This window comes from Centroberyx gerrardi, unplaced genomic scaffold (genome assembly GCF_048128805.1).
Source record: "Centroberyx gerrardi isolate f3 unplaced genomic scaffold, fCenGer3.hap1.cur.20231027 Scaffold_86, whole genome shotgun sequence".
Taxonomy (NCBI): domain Eukaryota; kingdom Metazoa; phylum Chordata; class Actinopteri; order Beryciformes; family Berycidae; genus Centroberyx; species Centroberyx gerrardi.
This window is the reverse complement of record NW_027605222.1, coordinates 27,501-51,372: the sequence shown is the minus strand read 5'-3', so window position 1 is coordinate 51,372 and position 23,872 is coordinate 27,501. Positions and strand designations below refer to the sequence as shown.

The 23,872-nt window shown below is 42.4% G+C and overlaps 2 protein-coding genes across 2 annotated transcripts in view; both read right to left on the bottom strand.

The window, feature by feature from the left end:
* Nucleotides 1-19,044, bottom strand: LOC139920102 (synaptosomal-associated protein 25). The gene is made up of 8 exons (XM_078282356.1): nucleotides 18,948-19,044; nucleotides 11,627-11,816; nucleotides 9,276-9,317; nucleotides 7,636-7,684; nucleotides 5,059-5,170; nucleotides 3,116-3,262; nucleotides 2,161-2,305; nucleotides 1-475 (listed from the first exon to the last, which is right to left on the bottom strand). Exons 2-8 carry the CDS (start codon nucleotides 11,696-11,698, stop codon nucleotides 410-412), a joined length of 633 nt encoding a protein of 210 aa, XP_078138482.1. The 5' UTR covers nucleotides 11,699-11,816; nucleotides 18,948-19,044; the 3' UTR covers nucleotides 1-409.
* A 2,924-nt stretch (nucleotides 19,045-21,968) lies between these two features.
* The window catches only part of LOC139915553 (calpain small subunit 1-like), a 16,047-nt gene continuing 14,143 nt past the window's right edge, over nucleotides 21,969-23,872 (bottom strand). The window contains exons 8-11 of the mRNA XM_078282357.1: nucleotides 23,797-23,872; nucleotides 23,419-23,535; nucleotides 22,846-22,904; nucleotides 21,969-22,388 (exon numbers count right to left, since the gene is read on the bottom strand). The exon at nucleotides 23,797-23,872 is cut by the window's right edge and continues 3 nt beyond it. Coding sequence (XP_078138483.1) covers nucleotides 22,362-22,388; nucleotides 22,846-22,904; nucleotides 23,419-23,535; nucleotides 23,797-23,872 — 279 coding nt within the window. The 3' untranslated portion in view covers nucleotides 21,969-22,361. The remainder of the gene's footprint in view (nucleotides 22,389-22,845; nucleotides 22,905-23,418; nucleotides 23,536-23,796) is intronic.

Here is a 23,872-nt window from a genome sequence, read left to right as displayed (position 1 = left end):
AGGTCAAATAAGTGTAAAATGTAAAATCATAAAGGCTCTACTATGAATTCCCCCATGAAAAACAGCAATCCTATAATATCATTTTAGAAGGATATTATACAAATATAACAGCAAAACTATAAATCCCTATAGGAATATTATAGTTATACCCATACCAACGTATGCTAATGTCATTATAAACTCAATATTGAGTATGGCTGACACACTGTAAATCCCTATGGGAAAGTTGTAGGGATATTATAGGGATTTTTCGTAATGGATACTATTTCAGGGATGTTATGTTATGTAAGGCTGGGGGGGGGGGGGGGGTGATGACAGTAGCACAGCATACGACAGCATAGTAATTTCTAGAATGCATTAGAAAAACAACAGTAAAAATAGAGAGGAGTAGAGCAGAGGAGCGCTCTGTCTATCGCTTCATGAGGTTGTTGGCTTTCTGGTTGGCAGCGTCGATCCGGGAGACGTTGAGGATGGCCTGCAGAGAGAGAGAGACAAGAAACAACAGAATGTGTTAAAGAGAGACACTGGAGCTCGCTCTCTCGCTCTCTCTCTCTCTCTCTCTCTCTCTCTCTCTCTGAGTATTTTCTTCACTACTGGAGGACAGCAGTATGTCGGATCTGTTTGTGAAAAAATCTTTGATCTAATCTTTGATACATCGCTCACCACTGACATCATTTCCCATGTATAGAGCAAGTTTTTTTGTGTGTGTGTGTGTGTGTGTATATGATATATGTGTGTGGTGGTCCTGTGTAGCTGGATGGGTAGAGGCCGGGGTTAGACATTCATGGCAGGTGAAAAAGTCGTAAGTTTGGTTTTCATGTGTTGGCCTGAGATCATGAAAGCCTCTCACAACCCATCGTACAATTTCAAACACACATGTCAGTCAATCTAAAAATAAGGCAGTTTGTCTTAATTCCTGAAAACCACGGCATCACTGCAGCTTGTTTAAACTGGAATGGACTGAAGCAGGCAGGGAGGTTTACTGCTGAGCAGCAGGGAACTCTTTTATGGTTGGCGGAGGGCCAAAATAAAATCACTAAATTAAACTCCAACGCTTCTATCTTTGTAAAAATGTTGTAACTGCTGGATAAAAGCAACAAATACTCGAGGTTGAGCTGCATCGTGGTTACTGTGAGAAGTTATGGTGAGGCGGTTTTACATGGTGGTATATGGCAGTATATGGTTTCATATGGCAGTATATGGTGATATATGGTTTCATATGGTGGTATATGGTGATATATGGTGATATATGGTTTCATATGGTGATATATGGTGATATATGGTTTCATATGGTGGTATATGGTGATATATGGTGATATGTGGTTTCATATGGTGGTATATGGTGATATGTGGTTTCATATGGCGGTATATGGTGATATATGGTGATATATGGTTTCATATGGTGGTATATGGTGATATATGGTGATATATGGTTTCATATGGTGGTATATGGTGATATATGGTTTCATATGGTGGTATATGGTGATATATGGTGATATATGGTTTCATATGGTGGTATATGGTGATATATGGTGATATATGGTTTCATATGGTGGTATATGGTGATATATGGTTTCATATGGTGGTATATGGTGATATATGGTGATATATGGTTTCATATGGTGGTATATGGTGATATATGGTGATATATGGTTTCATATGGTGGTATATGGTGATATATGGTTTCATATGGCGGTATATGGTGATATATGGTTTCATATGGCGGTATATGGTGATATATGGTGATATATGGTTTCATATGGTGGTATATGGTGATATATGGTGATATGTGGTTTCATATGGTGGTATATGGCAGTATATGGTGATATATGGTGATATATGGCAGGATACAGCTGTAGGTGCTATGGTGATGTATGCTGATGTGGTGATATTTGGTAGTACGTGGTCATATGTGGTATTTGGTGCTACTTGGTGATTTATGGTAATAGCTGGTGATATGATGACACATGGTGATGTTTGGTGACACATGGTGATGTTTGGTGACACATGGTGATGTTTGGTGATACATGGTGATGTTTGGTGACATGCAGTGATGTTTGGTGACACAAGGTGATGTTTGGTGACACATGGTGATGTTTGGTGACATGCGGTGATGTTTGGTGACATGCGGTGCGAGGGGCTGACATGCAGCAGCAGTACCTTGCCCTGTATGCGGTCGATCTGGACGTTCTGCGTGTCGATCTCGTTGCCCATATCCAGAGCCATGCTCTTCAGATTCCCTATGATGCTGCCAACATGGGCCAGGTTCTCCTCCATCTCGTCCTCACGGGCGTCGTTAGTTACTCTGAGGGGGGGGAGGAGGAGGAGAGGGGAGAGAGTGATTAGGAAAGACAGAAGGAGGGAAGAAGAGGAAAGAGAGGGGAATGATGATTAGGGAGGAGGTTGGAGAGGAAAGGAGGGATGAGGAACGAAAGGATGGACGTGAAAGAAAAAGAGATAGAGAGGGAAGGGTAGAAGAGGAGAGAAGGACAGGGACAAGGGAGGAAGGAAAGAAGGGAGGATCATTAGTGAAGAAAGAAGAGGGGGAGAACGAGGGAGGAGGGAGGTAGAGGGACAGATGGAGACAGGAAAGGAGATAGATAGGGAGGGATAGAGAGAGGAAGGAAGGAAAGAGGGAGGGAGGGAGGAAAGGAAGGGAGAGGGAGGGAGAGGGAGGAAGAGGAGACGAGAAGGAGAATGAGGGATGGAGAGAGGGGTGGAAGGAAGGGAGGGAAGGATTAGAGAGAGAGAGAGAGAGAGAGAGAGAGAGAGAGAGAGAGTGGAAAATCAACATAAATCACAGCCTACTTATACTGTAAAGCTGTCAGTTACATCTGAAACTGCAGCTGTGTGTGTGTGTGTGTGTGTGTGTGTGTGTGTGTGAGAGAGAGAGAGAGAGAGAGAGAGATAATATCCGGTGTTTGGCCAGCTGCTTGTGTGACTGGTGATACATGTCAGTCTGTTGTAAAGGAGAGCAAACACACACACACACACACACACACACACACACACACACACACACACAGCTGTCTCTCAGACAACACCCCACCTAACACACAGTTCATTAAACTCTCTCTCTCTCTGTCTCTCTCTCTCTCTCTCTCTCTCTCTCTACCTCCGTATGTATCCTCCACTCATGATCATCTGCTCCCTCTCGTCGACGACGCGAGACGAGGGCGGCTGATTGGACACCACGCCGTCCTGCCCAGAGGCTCCGCCCCAAACCGCCTTGTACGCCCCGCTCTCCTCAAAGGCCTTCAGCCTGGAGAGAGAGAGAGAGAGAGAGAGAGAGAGAGAGAGAGAGAGACAGAGAGAGAGAGAGAGAAACCTTATGGATGTCTTTTATTTGTTTACCCATTTCATTTCGTGTGTTCAGCCTGTAAAATGTTATTCAATTACACAAGAACCACGCTGTACCCATTCAGGTCCTACTGTGGCTATAGTACAGTTTGGTTTTCCATAGGCAGAGAGGTTTTACTGTTTTATCATCAACCTGCTCTCAGCCAGCTGTGTCCCCATGATGGAGGAACATTGTAGAACTGTGTGTTAGTTAATAAAGTGTAAATCTGTAGCAAGCAGCTAGAAACGGGGTCATCCCTATGTTCCCTCAGCCCTATGTGTTTAGGCAAGGAGCTCGTATGGTTGAGGTTGGGGGTTCCAGGGCAGATGAGGTTGGGTTGAGGCGAGAGGTCACTGAGGTTAAGGTCAAGGCTGTCAGAAGGTAAGTTGGGATAGGGCTGAGGGAACAGAGAGCAGCTGAGTCAGCTTGTTGTGGTGTGGCTGTAGATCCATTCAGTAACGTTCTCAGTAAAAGTGAATAGTGTGATAAGGTGGATTTGGTTACTGTGACACAGTAAACTGTCTTGTCTTTAGCCCTAGTCTCTACTCCAAAACACTCTGAGTTGTAGCTTGAGAAGAGTCAGCTCAGTTAACCTGAACAAACTGTTAGCTAGCTAACTAGCCAGCAAACACACTGATGTTAATGTTAACATGCTAATGCTAGCTGCTACTAGATATGTTAGCTAGTGTGCTAATCAGATGTGTTAACAACAAGACAGTGATGTTAGCTGACCAGATACTATGGTTAGCTAGCTAACAAGCTGACATTATCTAAACACTAAATCAATCAGATGGATCAGTGATGAAATGATCAGTTCAGTCAGAAACAGACAGAAATTAACCGTCTGTTCAATTCTATTGAGAAGAAACACAGTCAGCTGTTCACAGAGCTGAGGACCTCCAAGATGGCCGCCAGAGGGGGATTACATCACCTGAAAGCCTTCTACACTCAGCAGTGAAAGTGAGCCATTCCCAAGTATATCTGGATAATTCACCAGCACGTTTGCTGTAGGCCTGTCTGTACCTGAGTGTCCAAAAGCATGATGGAAAACATACTGTAGGCTGCTTAGCCTGTTTGGGTACAGCGTTGGTCTCATGCAGCAAACAAAAGCGTACATGTTGCTGTAAGCTGCTATCGACACAACGGTGAATCCTAACAGCAGCGAAGCGAGCAGCAACAAATGGAAGCTGAGGCAGCCAGTGGACAGAGTGAAGACCTGGCTCAGGAAAACTAGTCTTTCGGTAACTGTGACACATTTACAGAAACGTTTCTTCATGTGCGTTGTCCCAGTCCGATAAAATAAACTAAAAGAAATATACAGAAACTGATTTACATCTGATTCACTGTGTGAGGTTTGAACGCAATGTAAACTATTCTGTTATTTGGAGATTATACTCACCACTGAGGATACAGTGCTGCTCCAGGTTACACACACACACACACACACACACACACACACACACACACAGTCACTCCTCTTTAACATAATACACACACTCTCACTGTCTCTCACACTCACATACACTCAATCACCCACAGTCACACTCTCTCTCTCACACATACACACGCACACACACACTCTCACTCACTCACACACAATCATGTACAGTACATACTCATTCAGTCTCTCTCTCTCTCTCTCTCTCTCACACACACACACACACACACACACACACACACACACACACACACACACACACACACACACCTCCACCTACTTATCACAGGAGCAGAGGCCGCAGCACTTGCCCAGGTCAGTCAGGTTTTTCTCGGCCTCCTTCATGTCAGAGTTTATCTGATCCAAGCCCTCCTCTATACGCTCCAACTGCTCTATGGGAGGGGGAGGGGGGGGAGAGGAAGAGGAGGAGGAAGAAGGGGTGGAGGAGAGGAGGAGGTGACAGGAAAGGAAGAGGGTGGGAAGAAAGGAAGGAAGAGAGAAAGGAGAGAGGAAGGGAAAATAGAAGGGAGAGGTAGGAGAGGGAGATGGAGGGAGGTGGAGCGGGGAAGAGGCGAAGTGGGACAGAAGGAGTGGGGTAGGAAGGAAGGAAGGAAGGAAGGAAGGAAGGAAAGTGAAAGAGGAGGGAGATGGAGGGGGGAGGAGACAAAGGAGGCATGAAGGGAGAGAGGGGAGAAGGGAGGGAGGGAGGAGAAGGAAGGAGAACCAGCAGGGAAGGAAGCAAACAAAAAAGATTGGAGAGAGGAGGATGGGAAGGATGGAGGGGGAGGAGGCGGGGGAGAGCAGAGGAGGAGGAGGAGGAGGAGGAGGAGGAGGAGGAGGAGGAAGGCAAAACAAAACACAAAACAAAACAAAAATCACCAACTATTTCCCCAAAGCCGCACAACAGAAAACCCCGCCACCACCGAAACTCTCCGACTGAAAACTGAAACAAACCAAATCCATCAGAAAACCACAAACAGCGTCACAAGCGCTCTGCTGACGAGGGGACAGGGGGGTTTCAGCCCAGCTCTGCCCACCTGAGCCAATCTGGGCCAAACCGGGCCGAACTGAGCCAAACCGGGCTGAGCTGAGCCAAACCGGGCCGAACTGAGCCAAACCGGGCCGAGCCGTGCCAAACCGGGCCGAGCTGTGCCAAACCGGGCCGAGCTGTGCCTCGGTACACCGGCTGTTTGTCTTAATGCCCAGTTGCATTAACTTTTGCCCCTGAAATTCTTCTTTGATTTGTAATGAGGGACGGAGTTTACAGACCAAATCTGTGTGAAGCCTGACATCTAATGGTAAAAATCATGCTACTGAAATTCCCATCTGCTATTGGCTGATCTTTGGTGCCAGGCGATGTCACCATCTATAGAATACAACAGGTGGTGACATCACCTGGCACCAAAGATCAGCCAATAGCAGATGGGAATTTCAGCAGCATGCTTTTTGCCATTAGATGTCAGGCTTCACACAGATTTGGGTTTGGGTTTTTTTTTAAGGTTTTTGAGGACGAGCCTGATGTGTTATTTGTTACATCGGCATGCAAACGCAATTCGACCCAAATCAAATTCTGGCTAGTGAAAACAAGGAGAGAATTTTGTTCTAAACCATTTTGAAAAGGTGACATAACCTCTTACAAAATGACTGACAGCACAACATTGAGACAAATGATGGTAGTTTTTAAAGGATAACAGGTAACTTAAGTCCTTGTTTGACAAAAGGATCTATAATGAGGGCAGATTTGGAGACAGTTTTACAAACCGGACCCTCTATATTTTAAAAATATTAAATATAATGAATGCCAGGTGCTTGTATTTTTTTTTTTTTTACCCCAAATGAATATACAGTATAGCATTTTGGAATAGAGCTTTTAAATTATTGAGTGCTATCAGGCTGATCCCTTTGGCAATATCCCTAAGTTACACAGTGAGTTTGTGCTTATTAACTATTCAAGAGCTAATTTCCACAGAGCTATAGGCTATAGGCCTATCTGTTTTGGAAAAAAGTCTTCACCTGAAGCCCATTATTCAGTATTTCTAAAATACAGAAGATCCAGTCTATAAAAGTGTTACCATGTTGTCAAACAAGGGCTTAGCTAGTATCATAATTTCTGTTAATTTCATGGTATCAATCATTTTGTATGAGTAGGTGTCTCTTTATTCAAATGGTGGACATCTCATTTTGGAACCAAACTCTTCAATTAACTCGTTAACGGCTCATTTAGTGGAACTGGGCACCGGTGTGTGTTTCTTAGGGAGCCGGCTGGGTGACGTGCGCACGCTGCCGGCCGGACCTACTTCCTGATGGGCCAGACACACAGACCGCAGCACTGGGCCATGTCTGTCAGGTTCTTCTCTGCCTCTCTCATGTCCCTGTTGATGGAGTCCATGCCTTCCTCAATACGCTCCAACTGCTCTGTTAGGAACAGGTTCATGGTTTCATGCTCTAGTAAAGCAACACAGGCTAGAAACAGAGAGCAGCTGGTGCAGCTTGTTGTGGTGTGGCTGTAGATCCATTCAGTAACGTTCTCAGTAAAAGTGAATAGTGTGATAAGGTGGATTTGTTTCCAAATGTAGGAAACAAGAATTAGCACAAGAATTAGCACAAGCAGTGGCTAGTAGCACTAGTCACTGCTTGTGCTAATTCTTGTGCTAATTCTTGTTCTTTTAAATTAGGGTGAGTGTTTACGTGTAGAAACCTGGCTTGACTGTGGACATTGGAAACAGGGGTTGGTGAGAGCAGGAGTGTTATTTGGGGTATTGAACAGACTCTTCCATCATAGATACTTTCAACTCGAACTTTCAAATTCGACCCACAACGCTGCTTCAGAAGAGAGAAATTAAGGAGAACTGATTACCTCCTTGTTCATCCAACATCACCAGAGCTCTGATCCCAGCATCTTTACTCTGGAGGAGAACACACACACACACACACACACACACACACACACACACACACACACACACACACACACATTAGTAGACTGGTTAACATTAGCATAGCTTTACTCTGAATCACAGTGCATGACCATGGCTTTACATTCTCTTCTAAGTGATGAAGGTCTATTCCAGGTGTACACAGCTTTATTCAGCCTCAGATAGTTTTATAAATCAGCAGAAACACAAGTTGAAAAATTATCTTAAGATCATGTTAAAGATTAAATCCAAATGTTTATATAAGTGAGGCCCCTGGTGCAGAACTCTGCACAGTTTGCAGCAACACAAAAGCATTATGGTTCAAGTATTTTTCTATACATTCTACTGTAAACACTAAACTCTAACCTATTCTATTTAGACAGTCTTTTTGCTGAGAGAGAGGGAGAGTATAGATAGATAGATAGACAGACAGACAGACAGACAGATAGATAGATAGATAGATAGATAGATAGATAGATAGATAGAAGGCTGAGAGGGAGACAGAAAAGAACACACACAAACCTATAAAAGCTTTTATATGTTTTATGCTTTGATATGTTTTTATGTATTCTTTTATGGGATGTGTTTGATATTCCTTGTCTTACTGTTTGTCATAAACACACTGAGGCAAATTCCTAATAACTGAGTTGGTATGGTGATAAGATAAGATAAGATAAGATAAGATAAGATCCATCTCTTAAGTTTATGTTTAAAGGTTAGGTAATTAGTGCTCTCTCTTAATCCTACTGAATTAAGAGAGAGCACTAATTACCTAACCTTTAAACATAAACTTAAGAGATGGCTTAAAGCAAACCAAACTCGCAATCATGAGTAATCATACTACCTCATCTCTGGCACTGCCTTTACATACTCTCATTGTTTTTACATATATCTGTTACTTCTGTAATGTATTTATGTATTGTAGTGTATTGTATTGTAGTGTATTGTAGTGTATTGTATTGTATTGTATTGTATTGTAGTGTATTGTATTGTATTGTATTGTAGTGTATTGTATTGTATTGTATTGTATTGTAGTGTATTGTATTGTGTGGTACTGTAGTGCTTGCTGAAGCATTGTATTGATAACATTAGGCCACTAATTTGTAATAACCTGCCCAGGGACTACAGATGAAAATGAGCTCATTAGCTAACTCTGGCACATTTACATTGATGTGGAAACTGAAATGTTGATTAATGTGCACTGTCCCTGGTAAATACATAAATAAAGATATGCTAAGATTGCACTTTGATCCTCTTGATCCTCTGGAGGAAATTTAGGAATAAACTATTGAATCTGGATTAGAGAAGGTTGTGGAAGGATCTGACCCCAGGTCAGCAGGCGTTTCCTGCTGGGGAAACAGCAGCAGTGGAAACACTGGAGGCTGAGGCACAGATTAGGATGCTAACATGATGATGATGATGATGACGACATTCATGAGGAGCTTCTCTCTCTCTCCACTCTCTCTGTCTGGCTCTCTCTCTCTCCGTCTTTCTATCTTTCACTCTCTATCTCACTCTGTATGTGTGTGTGTGTGTGTGTGTGTGTGTGTGTGTGTGTGTGTGTGTGTGTGTGTGTCCATACCTCCTCGACCAGCTGCATCATCCTCCGTGTGCTCTCCAGGGACTGACGGACAGAGGAAACAGACACTTCACTACATTAACAGTAATATTTATTATAACAATGAATAAATAAATCTAATTAATATCAAATAAGTTACATGAACAAATCTCCTTGTGTACTCTAATCAATGTGACTCATGTAGCTCTATCAGGGTTTCCACCGTGGCTCTAATTTAAAATTCCATGACTTTTCCATGACTTTCCATAATTAAGTCGCAGTGCTTCCATGACCTAAAACTGCTCTCCCTTACTGGTTTATGTTCTTTTTCAGCCTGATTTCCACTCCAGCTGGGCTGAAAACCATCTGATGTGATGAACGTGTGAAACAAGCTGTAAAATACATTCTGCTGTATTCCTGTAAAGTGTCCCATTTATTAGAATTTATTGAATTCCCCCCCCTTCATCTTCCAGTCCATCGATCACGCTCTCCCTGTCATGTTGTCATGTTTAAGTTCTACATCACTTTCATTCTCATGTCTAAATTACGTAACTTCTCACGCTTAATTTGATCTTTGATCTCAATTTCTACTTCTGTGTTAAAGCTTCTACATGTCAATCTATCGTTGTCGAATGAATTGTGAGACCTTGGTATAATTCCCATAAACAAATGAGACCGTGGAGGAGACGACTGGTCTCATGCCAGTGGTATTAACCACAGTTCTCATAAACCCTGTCGCTTCCTGTTGCAAAGAGGATGTTTGTCTTCTCTTTCACTTTCCTGAAGAGGATCAACATGTTAGAAGTGATTTCTCCATCTTCCTTTCCCTCCTTCCACCATCTGCTGCCAGAAACTCTTTCAGCTTTAGCTCTGTTTGCTCTGGAAGAACAGAACCTCTTCCTGTTTTGTGCCGTAAAGCGATCCAGCAGATTTCCCTCCAGATCCACCAGGTGGAGAAACTATGGAGGATGCAGAGTAGAGGCTGGTAGAGGCTGACAGGCTCACACTGATGGTCTCATCTGTTTACAGTCATTATACTAATGTCTCTAAATTAATGTGCTGATGATTTACTGATGTTAAAATGCTACATGTAGCAGCTTTAAAACTAAATATGAAGCATTTTGTAATGAAACTGATCAAATACTGAACTGTAGTTTCACCCTGACACAACACACAGCAGAGATGACTTGAGTTTAGACTGAACTCCTCGCTCACACACACACACACAGCAAGGGACAGGAAGACTGAGAGAGAGAATTTGTGTGTGTGTGTGTGTGTGGGTGTGTGTTAATGTGTGCGTTAAGTGTGTGTAAAGATCATGTCAGTCCCTGGGGTCTTCCCCACCGAGGTGATGATGAGGTGACAAATGGCTTTGACCTGCAGTAACCTTTTCACCGCTGGGAGTGTGTGTGTGTGTGTGTGAACACCACTCCACAGTGAGTGTATGAGCTCATCCGTGCCTGACCTGTCTCTGCAGGTGGTTGCCCTGGAGACCAGCCGTCTCTATGGCAACCAGGTAAGCCAGGTATCCTTAAAGGGATATTCCCCTCAGGCAGGACACTGTCCCTTTTAACACACCACACACACACACACACACACACACACACACACACCACTAACCCTGTACCACTGTGTTGTTGTACGTGTCATGTGGTTTCTGTCACCCAATCCTCTCGTGACTCTGCTTGTCGTCTTGATTTTTTTTTAATCTTTTGTTTGGGGTGAGACATTTTCAGAATCCCCTTGAGGGATTATGAAACCTGCACAGTTCATAGTGCCACTTCCCCTCCTGAAGGAACCGTGTTGTAAGTGTGATGTGCATTACACACTCCAGTAGCCCCGCTATGGCCTGCTACCTGGAGGGGGGAAGTCTTAAATGGTTTACCTTTATTATTTTATATGGATGTGTAAAACATTTGAGCTACTGTACTGTATAATGTATAGTAACTGTACGGTATAATGCCATCAACCTTATAATACAGTTTCAATAGGCTACAACAGAGCAGACCCGCCTCCAAAACTGTAATAATTCTTAGTGTTTGTTTCACCCTCCTTGGGATACCAGATGGGTGGGGTTTGCCACATATATAGGACAATACAATGTGCCACATGGTTTAGACTATGTCCTGTGATTGACAACTTACCTGACACTATCTGAATTTTCCTAATGTGATAAACCCCACCCATCTGGCACTCAAAAGCAGGTTAAATCAAACACTAGGAATAATCTGCAGGTCTATAGAGAGTTATGAAGATCCAGCTGGACAGCGGTCGTCTAGATGTTCAGGTTTGGGAGACCAGGAGACATTTTATAATCTGCCCTGCGGCACAAAAACAGCAAAAGTAAACAATAACTCAGTCTGTCAATCACTTACCTCATCTGTGACCTGATTGGCTCTCCTCTGTAGCTCCTCCTGTTCTGTCCTGACGGGTGGGTCTGACGCCATCTTGGCTGAGGGCAAGGCCAGCCCTCTGTGAGTGTGTGTGTGTGTGTGTGTGTGTGTGTGTGTGTGTGTTCAGTCCCTGGTGACCAGATTAGGCCTCAGCATCAGGTGGTTTTGGCACCTGCAGAACAGAGTGACACCATTATTATTAATGACTGACAGTACAGTGGCACAGTCAGAGAGTTTTGCTGTAGATACACACAAGCCCTCTGGGTATTGGTGTTATACATAATTAGTGCAGCTGTAAACTAGCACACTTACACTGGTACACTGCTACTACTTCTGCCTATACTACTAAAACTACTAAAACTACTACTATCTATCTCTACTACTGCTACTTCTACTATTTGTTCTACTTCTACTGCTACTACCCTTGCTGATATGATTTCTACTACTATTTCTACTAGTAGGCTACTTCTATAAGTACTATGACTACTACTTACTACTACTTCTACCCATCATTTCTACTGCTGCACCTGCAGTACAACCTCTATTTTCAATCCATTTAGTTGCTTACGTACAGTTGCTTAAATACATTTTTTTACATTTTGATAACATTAATACTTTTCTAGATATATTTTGGTAAGAATAAGACTTCATTGAAGTATGTTCCCTTCACCCTGCATTAGTTACTCCTAGAAAATTTTAGCTACGAGGTTCTCTGTATGACTTTTGAGGCTGGAACGATAACTATAAAGATAACTATAACTATAAAAATATTTAAATCGTTCTCAGTAAATCAGATGTCTGTTTTCCCGCGATAACAATAACTATAAAAACATCCAGAATGGTGACTGTAACTATATTTTTGGTTCAATCTCAGAGCGATTTTTTTGGGGATGCAGAGACGATGTTAAAACTTTTTCAGCCAATCAAATTAAAGTTCTAAGAACGAAGGGGGCGGGGCATTCGGCAGCTCACTGTAGTGAAGCTTCATCTGCTGAGGAAATGATCACAGATATCGCTGCAGTTTATAGTTATCTTTATAGTTATTTTTATAGTTATCGCTCTAGATGTGAATGGGCCTTTAGCATTACAAAGTTACCAGGTCTTATCATTTCACAGTGTTGACAGCAGAGACAGACACATATTGTTGCTGTCATGTGAAAATTTTGATGATTTCCATGATCACATGGACAAGTCTCGTGTCAGTTTCCACACGTCTCCAACACACAGTTGGAGAAACAATGACAGCCGTGCAGAGTAAATGCAGGCTGGTTGCCAGGCGCTGGTTGCCAGGTGCTGGTTCTCCTGACAACCAGCCAGTTGACACCAGGCATGTCAGTTAGTTCGTTAGCGTCAAAGATAACAACCGAGCTGAATCTGTTCTTCATCTTCACTGCAGAAAACATCCATCTTCACCGGTCATTCAGTGTTGAGTCTTGTTTAATTTAAAGGGGAATGCCACCCATTTTAAGAATTCACGTTATTTCTGTGCAGGACAGTTCAGTCAGTCTCTGAGAACTAGCACTCTTCTTTCCTGGAGCGAGAAATCAGAGAGAAATCCTTTGAATTTGTGACGTCACTGTGATGTAAAATCAGTGGCTGCAACACAACCTCAGATCAGTCGTCTAAAGTCTAAAACCTTTAAGACTGTAAAGAATATAGATGGGGAGCAGATTCACACCGCCTGCGTCCGAAGGTCTTCCCCTCCACTCCAATGGTTAGTATACTTTAATCTGTTAGGGTGCGTTTAGTGGACCACTTGTTCCAGTTAAAGCTAGAGTAACCTTTAAGAACCTGGATTTTTACTACCAATCAGAAGAGGTGGGCTAAACTCCTAAAAGGCAGCTACACCTACCCAAAATGAGAATACCTCAAATGAGAATTAATTTATTGATTTATTGATTGATTGATTTTCAGAGTAAATACAAATCATACTGTTTTAGAATCAAATCAAAATGACAATAGTAATGAGATAAAATATAGAAACCATTTAGAGGAAGAATAGTAGAGGTAGCTAATTGTTCCTAAGCTCCCTATCAGCCCGACCCAACCTGAGGGTGGCAGTTCTTCTCCCTGGTAGAGAAAACCTCCAGTGTATAAAGAGACGACTCTTTGCCCCGATGGGACGCTCAGCTCAGTGGATCAGCTGGGAGGACGTGGTCCTGACGTCCAAAGTCTCTTCTGGTAGAGTGGATGCACAAAGTCTTGGTGACATTGATTCTTAAAGACTTTTCTTTGCTACTTACTTACTTAAACAAAGCTATTCATCAAGTAATGGTAATTTGAGACAACAGATGATTTTTGTCTTTTATTCGTCTCCGCCAACAAAAACAGTTCCCTCAGAATTCAACTACCAAGTGTTGCCAAGCAACAGGTAAACTGTTAGCTAGCTACTTTGAGGTTTGCACAGATGATTTCAGCTTACTTTCTTCCCAATCTTCCTCCTGACGACCTTTCATAATTAAGGTCAAATGTCTCCATATTTGCGCTGTCGCTACTAGGTGCGAATGAAGTTATAGTTTTGTGTGGACGTGTACTGGGAATATCTGGTAAGCATTTGTTTGTTGCACAACACTGTATTGTCTGCTAGAAGTGCTAACCAGCTGGTTAGCTAGCAGCTACTCAGCTAACGTCAGCTGACGTTGTCGTGATCCGCTTTTTATTTCTCCTCACAAGAAGCTCCAGGCAGAGCTTTCTCCACACAAACAATCTCTATGTGTGAACGCAGCCTGATCAAGGTTACATCAGAACACCTGTGAAGCGGAGTGATACCTACAGTACAGCGTCCCAGTGCTGTTATACTGTATAGAGAGCCTAAGCCCCTCCCCTTCCGCTGTCCCCCATGGGACCTTATTTCGGAAAAAATATGTACGGTAGTCAACGGCGAGAGACAAATAATTGTTTGATCCCGTTTGAATTGTGCCATGAATTACACATATGATATTTTGTCAATTTAAAAGATAATTTTGCAAGTCAAGAAAGTTGCAGTTCACTACCGTACATATTTTTTCCGAAATAAGGTCCCATGGTGGTCCACCGGAAGGGGAGGGACTTAGGCTCTCTATATCAGCACTTATCGAATGCCTCTTGTCCAATCAAATTACTCGACCGGAACTAACTGTTGTATAAAGTCTGTTTTTTTGGGGGTTTGAATCCAGACCCGGACCTTTGTCGCATGTCATCCCTCTCTCTCTCTCTCTTACAATCTTTCCTGTCTCTCTCTACTTTAATCTATGTAATAAAGGTGAAAATGCCCAAAAACTAATCTTTAAAAAAAAAAAGATCTTAAATTCTCCCCTCCCCTCATTCTGATACTTTGGTTCTTCCAGTAATTTCCAATTTCTCTATCAAAAAAGCAGAAGTGGTTTCACCCAAAGGATATGAATGATCTTCAATGTTCCTACTTTTAAATCCACGTTATTTAAATCATAACAGTTTAGATAATACGATGAATTTCAGTGGCTCCACCATCATACACTCAACATGCACTTACTCTTATTTTCCATTCATTATGATGAGTGATCACTCCACTAATACAAGGACATGTAAATTTTGATTTTCACTGGAAACAAGTGGAGTTATCTCATCCCACTGGCAGCGTTTTCACAAGATTTTAGACTCAATACTAGACTGAACGGTTTGTTAAGATGGATTTTATTTTTGCCAGTTTTTCTCTTTCTCTCTTTCTGTTTGTCTCTCACCTCTTTCTCTCTCACCTTGTTTACACTTAATGAATTACCATGCTCTCTCTCTCTCTGTCTCTCTCTGTCTTTGTCGGTCTCACTCTCCCCTCCCTCTCTCTTTCTTTTCTCTCTGTTCTCTCTCTTCCGTTTGTCCCTCTCTCCTCTCTCATTGTTATTTTTTCTTTTCATCTGCACCATACTTAACAGCCATGCACCGTCCCTCTCTCTCTCTCTCTCCATCTCATTGTCTTAGTCTCTCTCTCTCTGTTTGCCTTTGCCTCTTACTGTTATTTTATCCTCTCGTCTTTACTATGCCTATTTGACAACCATGTTCTCTCTCTCTCTCTCTGTTTCTCTCTCTGTTTTTCTCTGTCTCTCTCTCTCTCTCTCTCTCTCTCTCTCTCTCTCTCTCTCTCTATCATTTTCCCCACATTTGAATCAAACCTATTCAACTACCATGCTCCTCTCTCTCCCTCTCATCCATTCCATCTTGCATGGATGAACATTATAGAGGTTTGTCTGATGATGTCACCCCTCCTCTGGCGGCCATCTTGGAGGTCCTGAGCTCTGTGAACAGCTGACTGTGTTTCTTCTCAACAGAATTGAACAGATGGTTAATTTCTGCCTGTTTCTGACTGAACTGATCATTTCATCACTGATCCGTCTGATTGATTTAGTGTTTAGATAATGTCAGCTTGTTAGCTAGCTAACCATAGTATCTGGTCAGCTAACATCACTGTCTTGTTGTTAACACATCTGATTAGCACACTAGCTAACGTATCTAGTAGCAGCTAGCGTTAGCGTGTTCACATTAACATCAGTGTGTTTGCCGGCTAGTTAGCTAGCTAACAGTTTGTTCAGGTTAACTGAGCTGACTCTTCTCAAGCTACAACTCAGAGTGTTTTGGAGTAGAGACTAGGGCTAAAGACAAGACAGTTTACTGTGTCACAGTAACCAAATCCACCTTATCACACTATTCACTTTTACTGAGAACGTTACTGAATGGATCTACAGCCACACCACAACAAGCTGACTCAGCTGCTCTCTGTTTCTAGCTGCTTCATACAGATTTACACTTTATTAACTAACACACAGTTCTCCATGTTCCTCCATCATGGAGACTCAGCTGGTTGGTTACAGGTTTGAGATGCAACTGCAAAGCCTCTATAGTAACTAACTGGAATTTATTATAAAAGATGAATCTGTCTTCTCTCCTCTCTGCTCTCTTATAATTACATGGTTGGATAATTCACTGGGAATCTCTGGAACAACGAGACCAACCATAACCACACATCAGGTTGTATAACTCTCTCTCTCTCTCTCTCTCTCTCTCTCTCTCTCTCTCTCTTTTCTTTGTAACCAGGCTCCAGCATCATAATTACCCGCTAATCACCACCTGCTGGAATAAAGAAGAGGAAGGAGGAGCAGCAGAGAAAGAGAGAGAAAGGAAGAAAGACTTTTGATGTTCTTTAATGAAACATCTCACAACAAAACAGAGAATGCAACTAAAATCACCTTAAAACCTCACCAACCCCCGGCCCACACACACACACATCCCACACACACAGCAGCCCTCACAGGTACAATCAACATTTAAATCCGACCGGTCAGACCTTCTTCTTCCCCCATACATCCTGCACCCTACAGCCGCCAAACATTCAGAAATGAGACGACATCATTCCTGAGAGAAAACTACACCTCCTCACGGAAATTCGCTTTGCTTCCCATTGACATCAATTGAAAACCTTGCAAAGGACGAATAAAAACAATCGCTTCCGGTTTCAAATCGATTTCGCACATCACATTCATGCAGAGTTCAGATTTGGTGAACTTTGACCTGGCAATTCCCATGGCCAGCCAATAGAAACACTTGTTTGGCTGTGTTGACCTCTGAGGAAAAAATCCAACATGGAGGGATTATATAATATAGATGGTTTTTCCTGTGCAGTTAACATTAGTTTGCTAACCACATAGAATCAGAGTCAATTGATTGCCAGTTAGCTGCTTAACCAGCTGCTAAACACTGAATTAGGATTGAAGCAGGTTGTTCACAAAGTGTAATTTATTGAAGAAACCATGGTAGCTATCTTATAGCGATCTTCTCTACTACAAGTTTGAAATGCCGCCGGTCACAAAGTCACATCTTTTTTCATTGCGATGAGTGAAGAGAAATCATTTGATCGGCCCTTAATGTGTACAGAGAGATTCCCTGTCAGCACGGAAAGAAAGGAAGAAAGAAAGAAACAAAGAAAGAAAGAAAGATTACAAAGAAAATGTGGAAGAAAAGAAGGAAGAAACAAACAATAAGAAGAAAGATAAAAAAGGTAGACACAATTGGAGGAAAAGAAACATGAAGCACAAGCATTTGTGTGTGGGCACGTGTGCCACATGTGCCCACACACACACACACACACACACACCTTCACCTCCTCAAGTGGTGAAGGGTTCATGGTTGGTAGGTACTTGTCATTTCTTCTGGAGTTTCCAAGAAAGAGCGATGAAATGATGTCGTGGTTTTATAAAAACTGGAAGTGGACAGTCTGGTGGAGCCGATAAGGAACTGAACATTTCTACAAGAGTTTCCAGAAAAGAATTGCAAAACTAACTAACTATTGGAAAAATAGGAGACAGAGGTTGGTTTGGTAACCCAAGTCATTCATATAATTATATAGGGAATTAGAGGAAGAAGTTATTATCAACTCCACCATTGAACTCTATTTTCCTTATAATTGGCAGATAATGTCGTGGTTCTTTCCAGGAAACATGCAAAGAAATTAACAGTTTCTTTCTAGGAAATCATTAGGAAATTGTGGAGCCGGAAAATGAAGCGTTACCATCTGCATCATGTTATAGAGATCCAGAACCAAAATTATAATACAATAAAGAGAGAGAGAGAGAGAGAGAGAGAGAGAGAGAGAGAGAGAGAGAGAGGCAGTCAATACAAGCTAAATGTCAGTGTGAGTGTTCAGAGTCTGTCTGCTGGAAGGAAACAACCATCCATCTGCTGTTTAACACACTGTTTACACTGGAGAGAGAGAGAGAGAGAGAGAGAGAGAGAGAGAGAGAGAGAGAGAGAGAGAGAGAGAAAGACAGAGAGAGAGAGATGGAAAGATGGAAAGAAAGACAGTAGAGTAAAAGTAATATAGCTGACCGCTGATTATTTAGCTGAACCCTAATGATTAAAACTGAGGTGTGACTTATAACACACACTGTATCTGACAGAGAGAGTGAGAGAGAGAGAGAGAGAGAGAGAGAGAGACTTATCCTCTGTTAATTACACTGTGTTGTTGTGTGTTCATATCATCTGTCGCTTCTGACCAAATGATTAAATCTCCTAAATCAATAATCTAATGCGACACGTTTAGTTTGAAAACTTTACATTCCTGCTTGGTTAAATCCCATTCGGACTAATTTAACACTCATTTAACTCATGTAACTACTTTTCACTTCCACTTTATATTCATCCATGTGAACACGGAAAGGCTGTGGAGTGTTTTAGAGGATAACTTCACTATTTTATCAAGTGAATTGAAAGGCAGGCCGACGGGTCATCACTTTAAAACTCGTCCATTATTGATCCCATACGGGTTTAAAGTGTGTTAACTGAAGTTCGTTCATCCTACCTGTCAGTTTGTGCAGATCCTCTCTTTCTTTTCGTCCAGATATTCCGCATGAAAACAGCCGCCAGTCCGCAACCTGTTGTTCCTCCGTTATCCCTCCTCAGCATCTCTCTCTCTCTCTCTCTCTCTCTCTCTCTCTCTCCTCTCCACAGGCCCCGCCCCCCTGCTCTCCGCCGGCCGCGCCCCTCTTCTCACCACCGGCACCGCCCCTCTCACTAATCAAACCACACGCCCAGATATGATAATCATTAGACCTTAGGAAAAAAAACAAACTGTAGTAATCCTATAATAAAGGATAGAAAGATGCTATACAAATATCACATAGCAACTATAAGTCTATAGTGATACCATTTCATAAGGTTTATAAACTCACCAGTTCTACAGACACATATTAGTGCCTATAGGAATATTTTACGAATATTATAGGGATATTATAGAAATACCATAGGAGATACAAAAAAAAAATACCATAAATTACAATTGGCTCACTACAAACTCACAAATGAGTATGACAGACAAACTGTAAGTCACTATAGGAATATTATAGAAATATTACAGTGATGCCACAGGGGATACAAATATGTGCAAAGCAGGCAGGTGTGTTTGTTTCAAGAAGTTTATTGTACAGAGCTGATCTGGGTGGGTGGAGCTGCATCAAGCCAGACAGAGAGAGCAAGAGGAACACCCAAACTGTCAGTTTAAGGTTAAATGCATTGAGAGGAGAATGACATAACTTTACTGTCTCAGGCTGAACCCAAAACCTTCATGTTACGAGGAAGACTCTCTATCAGACTGAGCCACCAGGACAAACCGGCATGACCTACTCCTGTAGAAAGATGAATTAAACAGGAGGTTAACACCAAAACACTCAATGGAATGATTACATTAAATATGAAGTGAAACTCTACATATGGCATCTTGCATTGGCCTGTATGGCTATGATGCTGTGTAAATGTGTTTTTGAAAAAATAAAGTATGTGCATTTGAATTTCCTACAGCTTGCTCCTTCATACGTTCTTGACTTTCCCTTTGGTACTTAGTGTTTCTGGAACAGCCTCTCTCTGTGCTCACAGATAGTGTACAGGTAAGACCCTCCAGTCTGGAGCCACATGTGGGCCTGGAGGCCATAGTGTCCAGGTAAGACCCTCCAGTCTGGAGCCACATGTGGGCCTGGAGGCCTGGGATCAAATCCCACCAGACAGCAGCAGCAAGGTAAGGCTTCAGACAAGGTGAGACAAGGTGAGTGACAAATGAAACAAGGTGAGTGACAAATAAAGAACCAACAACATGACAATACTTAATACTTCACATTAAACATGAAAAAAACATCCAAAACAAAAAAGAGCTCAAGCTAACCCTAAAAACTAAACCCAACCAAAAAAATCAAACTAAACCCAACCAAAAATGCCTTTAAACCACGATGACATGTCAAAACAAAACAAGACTAAACAAGGTGTATAACCAGAACTGGAGAAACAACAAATAAAACAATACAAAAAAAAACCCAACACCCATAACGACACCATACAGGTTCAAAAACAAAAGTGGGTACAACACAAAAACACATCTGTCTAAAGTTAAAAGTTCTGACTGGATGCCTGTGTTTTTTTCTTCTTGTTTCCTCCATCTTGTTTCCTTGTCTCAACAGGATCATCAGTGTGTTCTGGTGAAAATAAAGTGACACAATCTGAATCTGAAAGTTCCTGTTTCATTCAATAGAAATCTGATCTATTCTACAAAGTAATGCAATCTGAGTCGTTTGAAATACAAAAATACTCCTTGGTGATCCTCCTAATTCTACTGAAAACTGTTCACAGTCCTATCCTACTTCTTTAAGAAGCTTTATGAATATTGCCCTTTTGTACTTTTATGCCACATCATTATGAATTTCACAAACAGACAGGTAAGATGAAGCTCCGCCTGTTGGCCTCTGTTTCTGAAAATTCACTATTTCTCTGAATACTTTCTGTGCAGAACTGCAAGGCTTCAGTTATTGATTTATGTAAGTCATGAGAGAGAGAGGGAGAGAGAGAGAGAGAGAGAGAGAGAGAGAGAGAGAGAGAGAGAGAGAGAGAGAGAGACAGGGGGTTTACGATATTACATTGCAGAGGGAGATTTAGACTTACATTTCCTTACATTTCCAAGTTGTGTGTGTTGGTCGGTGCGTCCCTCTCATGTCGTCAGGCTGAAGGAACGTTGCCTTGGAAACCAGTCAAATTTCTGGCGTTCTCTCTTGGTTTTATATTCAAAACATTGAGCTCCGAGGTACCACCGGAGCTCAGATGGAAGATTTTAAGATTTTAAAATAAATCAGAATAATGCTAATTGTAATATCAAACACTCTGGTGTCTCTGAGATCGTTACACTGTTGCACACGTTTGATATAAAATTATTGCAACAGTTGCAACTCCATTTGAGATGAGCAAAAGAAAAATAATTCTATGCAACAGTTTGACAATCTGCACACACAGTTTCTGTGTTTGAGATTAAAGAGCTGGATTGCGAAACGTTTCAATCATTCATCTGGTCTGAATTTAGAATTGCTTTATAAATTCAATAATCAGATAAATAAAGTTCGGATTACTCTGAGGTGGAACTCCATCCCCCCGTGAATTTTACTCCCAGAAAGCCGATGGGGGGCGTTCCCACCCATTTCCAGCACTATAGGTACAATAATGTAACTACAAACGGACTGTCGAGAAACACAGAGATAATTTAAGTCCCTATAGGAACATTATAATGAAAGCCTACCACAGAAGAAAAAAAACTACCATAAAGTAAGATAAAGTCACTATTGAGAACCACAGAAACTCAAACGGCATCAACACAAAATCCAAGCTCCGCCCACACTGTTTGATTGACAGGTGATCTGTGGGAAGAGCAGTGCAGAAACACCACAGTGAGGCTGAGGGACAGAGATGGAGACTGAATATAAAACAATCATCTCAACGATTAGCACTTTAATATTATTCTGAAAACAAAATTACTGGAAAAAGCGAGAACAAACGAGCCACAGCAAAATGATAAATGTCAGTATTGCCACTTTATTCAAAGTTTAAACATTTCGATTCAATTTCGTAAACAGTCTCAGCCTAATAAAAGCAGGAATCTCACAAGCTGTGGCTGAAAAACAGGAGAGGTTTGATGCAGAGTAACATGGAGACTAACAGAGAGGTTGGTGCTGTAGCGCCACCGCCTGGCAGCAGGAGGGCGCCGCAGCATCTAGCGTTTGGTCCAAGTGTGTTTATCGATATATTCTCTATATTGCATCTTGGTCTCTTCAACATGGAGACTCTGGAGGTTAAAAGACTATTGCACATCTGTAAACACACACAAACATGATGTGGAGAGAGAGAGGAGGAGGGAGGGATGAGATGAAAGAAGAGAAGAGTTGATGTGCAGCTTCCCCCCATCGCTTCATGAATACATCGTCAGCTGAAGCCACTGTGGAGGAGAGAGAGAATATTAATTATTATTATTATTACTGTATTGTATTATTATTGAGGGGAGGGAGAGAGACAGAGAGGGGGGGAGGGAGAGAGAGGGAGAGAGAGACAGACGGAGAGAGAGGGAGAGAGAGAGAGGGGGAGAGAGAGACAGAGATAGAGGGGGGAGAGAGAGAGAGGGAGAGACAGAGAGAGAGAGAGAGAGAGAGAGAGAGAGAGACAGAGAGAGACAGAGAGAAAGACAGAGAGAGAGAGAGGGAGAGAGAGAGAGACAGAGAGAGAGATACAGAGAGAAAGACAGAGAGAGAGAGAGGGAGAGAGAGACAGAGAGAAAGACAGAGAGAGAGAGAGGGAGAGAGAGAGAGACAGAGAGAGAGAGAGAGAGGGAGAGAGAGAGAGAGAGAGAGAGAGAGAGAGACAGAGAGAGAGAGAGACAGAGAGAGAGATGGTTTTACCTCCTTAATGTCCAGGTCGATGGAGCCGCTGTTGTCCTTATCCAGAGTCTTAAAGGCTCCTGCAGGAACACACACACACACACACACACACACACACGCACACACACACACACACACACACACACACAGTCATCATTCATTTATTAAATGCTCATACGGAAATGTATTTAGAGATTATGATGTTTCTCTGGATCCTCTGAGAGGTTGAATGATGAACTTAGACTTACGGTTTATTGTAGAATGAATACTTTGGAAACAAACTCTTTGCATGAAGGAGGGATGAGAGCAGGAGGAGGAAAACAGAGAGGAGAGAGAGAAAAGGATGAGGAAGAAGAGCAGAAGAGAGAAGAAGATGAGTGAGAGAGAAAAGGTGAGGAAGAGGAGAAGAGAGATGAAGGGATTGTGGGAAGAGAGAAAAACATGAGAGAGAGAGAGAGACATGGAGAGAGGAAGAGAGAGAGAGAGAGGAAGAGAGAGGAAGAGAGAGAGAGAGGGAGAGAGGAAGAGAGAGAGAGAGAGAGGGAGAGAGGAAAAGAGAGAGAGAGAGAGAGAGAGAGAGAGAGAGAGACTCACGGCACATGGCGTCCAGTCGCACCAGGCAGCCAATGAAATTGTCAAAGTCCATGTTGCCGTGCTCATCGCTATAGCGACGGATAATCAACTGGAAGAGCTGGTCGTTCAGAGGGAAGCCTGCACGCACATGCACACACACACACACACACACACACACACACACACACACACACATCAGTGAGGAGTATATTACACACACATAAGCATGATTATGGATGCACACACACACACATATAAGTTATTGGTTAAACTTTAACAAGTCTAAAATGCATTTCAGAGAAATTGTCACTGCAAACACACACTTTGGAGCAATACAACACACACACACACACACACACACACACACACACACACAGAGTGAGAGAGCAGTGTTCTCACCAGCAGCCTTGAAGGCGCGCGGCAGCTCCTGAGAGCAGATCACACCTGAACCATCGGCATCATGGGATTTATAGAT

What these genes read in the sequence shown, in the direction of transcription:
- LOC139920102 (XM_078282356.1), bottom strand. Translation starts at nt 11,698, where the DNA reads ATGGCGTCAGACCCACCCGTCAGGACAGAACAGGAGGAGCTACAGAGG. An exon ending in TGATGCAGCTGGTCGAGGAG is followed by an intron (nt 7,685 to 9,275) that starts GTATGGACACAC and finishes GTTCTCCTCCAG; the next exon opens with AGTAAAGATGCTGGGATCAG. An exon ending in TCGACCGCATACAGGGCAAG is followed by an intron (nt 476 to 2,160) that starts GTACTGCTGCTG and finishes CTCTCTCTGCAG; the next exon opens with GCCATCCTCAACGTCTCCCG.